The sequence below is a fragment of the Thermothelomyces heterothallicus genome, assembly GCF_042370625.1.
Source record: "Thermothelomyces heterothallicus CBS 202.75 unplaced genomic scaffold P884_scaffold_28, whole genome shotgun sequence".
NCBI classification, from domain to species: domain Eukaryota; kingdom Fungi; phylum Ascomycota; class Sordariomycetes; order Sordariales; family Chaetomiaceae; genus Thermothelomyces; species Thermothelomyces heterothallicus.
In genome coordinates, this window is record NW_027192589.1 from 216,092 (window position 1) to 220,376 (window position 4,285).

General features: G+C 55.2%; 1 protein-coding gene across 1 annotated transcript; it reads right to left on the reverse strand.

The window, feature by feature from the left end:
• Nucleotides 1-382: 382 nt before the first annotated feature.
• Nucleotides 383-1,633, reverse strand: P884DRAFT_209219 (Endonuclease/exonuclease/phosphatase; the record flags this gene model as incomplete). The annotated part of the gene is made up of 2 exons (XM_069438925.1): nucleotides 383-1,092; nucleotides 1,255-1,633. The coding sequence occupies 2 exons, from the start codon at nucleotides 1,631-1,633 to the stop codon at nucleotides 383-385; spliced, it is 1,089 nt and encodes a 362-aa protein (XP_069294470.1).
• Nucleotides 1,634-4,285: the final 2,652 nt, after the last annotated feature.

Consider the following 4,285-nt stretch of genomic DNA (forward strand, 5'->3'; position numbering starts at 1 on the left):
TTGCTCGCCAATGCAATAAAGCAGCAGGTTCCGAGAGCACGCACAGAAATAAGGAGAACAATGAAGAAGGGGAAAACACTACACGGAAAGATTAGAGGGCCCGGCTTGAACGACCAGCCGCCCAAACCTTGCTCAACCTATCGTACAACCTATCGTACAGTACAATAACGTGACCGCGCCACAGCACAACTGAAAGTAATTACGTCCGGACATAGATAGGTAACGTCAACGAAAGCCAGTCGATCCGGCTCCCACGCGACTCTTCTTCCCCATTCCTGCCGCCTACGCTCTAAGCTTTCGACCCTCTTGAACCATCATCTCCCCCCTTGCTCACTGTGAAACGCAAAAGCGACGCCGCAATTGCTGCTTCCAGCAATTGCACCTATATATGTGTTTTGACACTCACAGACTCCTCCACCCGGAAGTCAGCCCTCACCCCCAGATGGTCCGTAACCCACGCCTTCTCCAGCTCCCACTCCTTCATCAACCGCGCAGCAGCTGCTTCATCCTCGACCACCACATCCATCCCGAACGTCTCAAAGCCCACCAACCTCAGGAATAGTCTCCCACCAACATCGTCGCCACCATCACCACCATCACCACCACCACCACCACCACCGTCACCACCGCTGGCATCACCGCCGTCCCAGAACAGAACCTTATCCAGCCTGCCCAGCCCAAACCGCTCCCTCAGCCACCTCGGCGCCATATGGCCCCACGTCATCCCCCGCTCCTCCCCCTCAAGGCCCCCGCTCTCGAGGTAGGCGTCCTTGAGGCCGCACTGGTCGTGCAGCGTCCGGTCGAAGGGCTCGATGGCGTTGAGATCGCCGGCCAGGACGCCGACGACGCCGCCGCCGCTCCCGCCGCTCGGCTGCGGCTGCCGCAGGTGCGCGGCGGCGGCGGCCAGCTGGGCGGGGCGCAGGGGCGGGACGGCGCGCAGCGACTCGAGGTGGGTGGCGCACAGGCGCAGGGTGCCGCCGCGCGCGAGGGCGACGTCGGCGAAGAGGGCGTCGCGCTGCATCGTCGTCGCCGCGTAGTGAAGCCGGGCGACGCGCCTGATGGGCAGCGCGCGGGGGACGAGCATGCACGTTCCTGTGAGTTGGCAAATCGGAATCAGCGCTCCTGAACCTGGACAATTTTTTTTTTTTTTTTTTGCTTCTCGGTTGCATGGGGGTCCCATATACCTTCTCAACAGGGAAGAGAGAGATTGAATGCAGTGAGAGGGAGTGGGGGTTGAGAAGAATGATGGCTTACCGTAGGTAGGAGACTCCCAGTGGTCGGCCGTCGCGTCGGTAATGTCGTAGCCCTCGCGCACCCAGTCAGCGAGCTTGATGAGCTCGAGGTCAGGCGGAGTCATCTCGTTGAGCATGATGACGCTCGGGTTGGGATTGCCCGCGACGAGGGAGCCCAGGTGCTTCAGCGCGGCGCTCATGCGGGCGTCCCCCTCGGGCGCCATGAAGTCGACGTTCCAGGACAGGACGGAAAACTGAAACGACGACGGCGGGGTCTCGCGACCCGGCAGGACCGCTGAGCCCTGCGCTTCGACCACCGGGTGCCAGGCGCTGTCGCGGAAGGTGAAGTATTCTTGGGGCGTTAGCTCGCCGCGCTTCCAGGTGTGAGTGGTGCCCGCCATGGTAACCGTCTTTGAACGGAATTGGATCGCCGGTTGGAGGCCGCGAACAATGCCCCGGAGGGAGCCGAACATTGACCGGGTTTTGTAGGCTGCTACACCGGCATCTGGTGGTTGAGGTGACTGCAGGTGCCTAATTAGGTACCGATTGCCTGGCACTAATTGCCTAGGCAGTGACCGGTGGACGTGATTGGTCGAACTGTATTCAACAAATGAACAGACCTCATGCTTTTACAGATGATGGTGACGAGCCGACCTTAATTATTCGTGTTGTTTTCGCTTCGGAACTCGCGATACCTACGGAGTGCTATATCTTCAAATTGATTCGACGCGACATGCTGACCCTTGCATCCTTGAGCCCATCAAAGGGCGAAACAGTCGGTACTTCCTTCATCAGCTCAAGCACGACGGCCACCTGCCACGGTAAAGACCATAATCGTCTTCACCAAAGGCAAAGCAGCAAGAATCTGAGGAGCTCAGTTTCGGTAATTGTGCGACCAGCGCTGGGGGCTCCCCAGAGTAGACGTAGAAAGACGTCAATGTAACCCTTTTTTGTGTCAGAGCCTTTTTAACTGTCGATGGAGCGCAGATATGATCCGCGAACTGACTGGTACTCAGAAGTGTCTTGTTTCAAAGTCTAGAGTATGGACGAACAAATCGGAAAACATCTTCATGCTCCGTGGATAACCCAAAAGAGGTCTCTAGGGGCTCAGACTCGTCCCTTGGTGTTGGGCAAACAGGCACGCGACCCCAAGAAGGCATGATACAAGAACCCGGCACATTGTAGATTGCGACGCCTCCGTCTACGGCAACCAAAAAATCGTCCTTTGTTTCAGGTTAAACCCTGCAGGCAGGAGCAGAGCCGTCTAGGACTGCGGCATGGCCAGCCTTGAATCAAACCCTCGGCCAAACCCGCCATCTCTGTTGAATCATCGTAGGGGATACTGACGGCCATCAACCCTTTGTTCGCAGCGTAAAATTGCGCTGTCGAGTGACCAAAGACGCTGCTCTTCCGCCTCCCCAAGTCTAGGACAGCACAGCTCAAGCTCCAAGCCCAGCAACAGCCCGCTTCGATCTTGTCCATATTCACCAACTCCGCAGCCGCCGCCGTTGCCATTTGGCGGCGGCAAGCTCACACGCGTCCTCTACCCGCAATACACTGCCCGCATTCTCGTATCGATCCTGGGCATCATGGTTTGAGTTGGACGTCCTGCATATCATCGGTTCTGGTTCTAGGTCTGGCGGAATTCATGGCAAGGACGAAAGAGGACGCGATCTTTGTGCGCAAACGACAAGCTTATCAAACGACGAGCAACATGTGGCAACCATTGCTGGTACTACTCCGGCCGAGTTGGGATTGCATCGACTTTGGGCACTAGATTGATGGCAGTCCTCCGCTTGAGCGAGAAAAAGGAACCCAACAGTTGTCTGGGAGGCACGGTAGTCGCGAATACTTCATAGAATACTATGATACCCTCCGTTTTCCTGCGGAAAGAAGCAGCAGAAGTTCACCATCTACGAGGAGCCTCCGGCCAGTTGAAGAGATAATTGAAGACGAGTCGGATCTCCGTCCGGCTAGTCATTTTCACTCGCTACAAGACCATCTACTTTACGACGATGATGCGCGACACTAAGCAAGCTGACGCAGGACTTCTTCTTGAACGAGAGAGCGAACACTAGGAGTGACCGCTCTCGTATTCATTGACTGTCGCCCCCTATGCTGTCGATTCCGAACCTCCCAAAATCGTTGTCACGCTCCGAATTTTGTCGCTCCCTCGCTCTGCTGCTCGAGAGACAACCGTAGGGTTTCTATTGAGAGATACGAATCAACCAACCACTTTTCTCCTTGCCATTAGGATCTAATGTTTATTGGTCATAGGTCGTACGTCATTAATGATTCGGTCCCTCAGAACATGGCGTACGAAAACCTTGAGATATCAAGAATCGCACAAGACCCTCGGCAAGAATTCGTCAGTACCGAACACGCCTCGTCCTTTCAAACGCCACGACGAAGACTGAAGAAGAATCAAAACAAACTCGGTTGTTCTATTCTTTTGCAGCATCCGATTCCCAACCATCGGGACAAGCAAGCAAATCGAACGTCAACCGAAGGCTATTATCCGATGGCGGCAAGGGCTTACCTATCATCGAGTCAGCCATCGTGCTCGAGCAGCTGGAATAGAAAGGATTGATTAGCTGGCAGCTCGCCAAGTCAGTTAGCCCGGTCCACTTACACTTCTTTCCGTCGGCCCGAACCCATTGGCGGGGAGTCCAGCGAACCAGACTCCCTTCCGCATCGGATGTCCTGTTATGGTGAGTCGTGCAGAAAAAAAAATTAGCTTGGTGCGTAAGTAGGCATGTTTATGCTTGCTTAGCTGGCGCACCGGCAAAACTATACGCAGATTGGTTGAGGTAGCCAGGCGTATCCCTGACTATAGGGATGAACTGAACTGATGATAGCGACACGCGTTCCTGTCCCAGGAATTGCTGTAGCTGTTTCAGGGGCGGATCCTGAAACGCATCCATATTAATATCCATCGGCGGGATAGCAACGCGGGAGCTATTGTTCATGCCGAGCCGAGGGCTTTTGAAAGAGGCTTCGGATTACTGAAAGGAGGACTGATTAATTAATTACAGCCTAATTACGCGAATCAT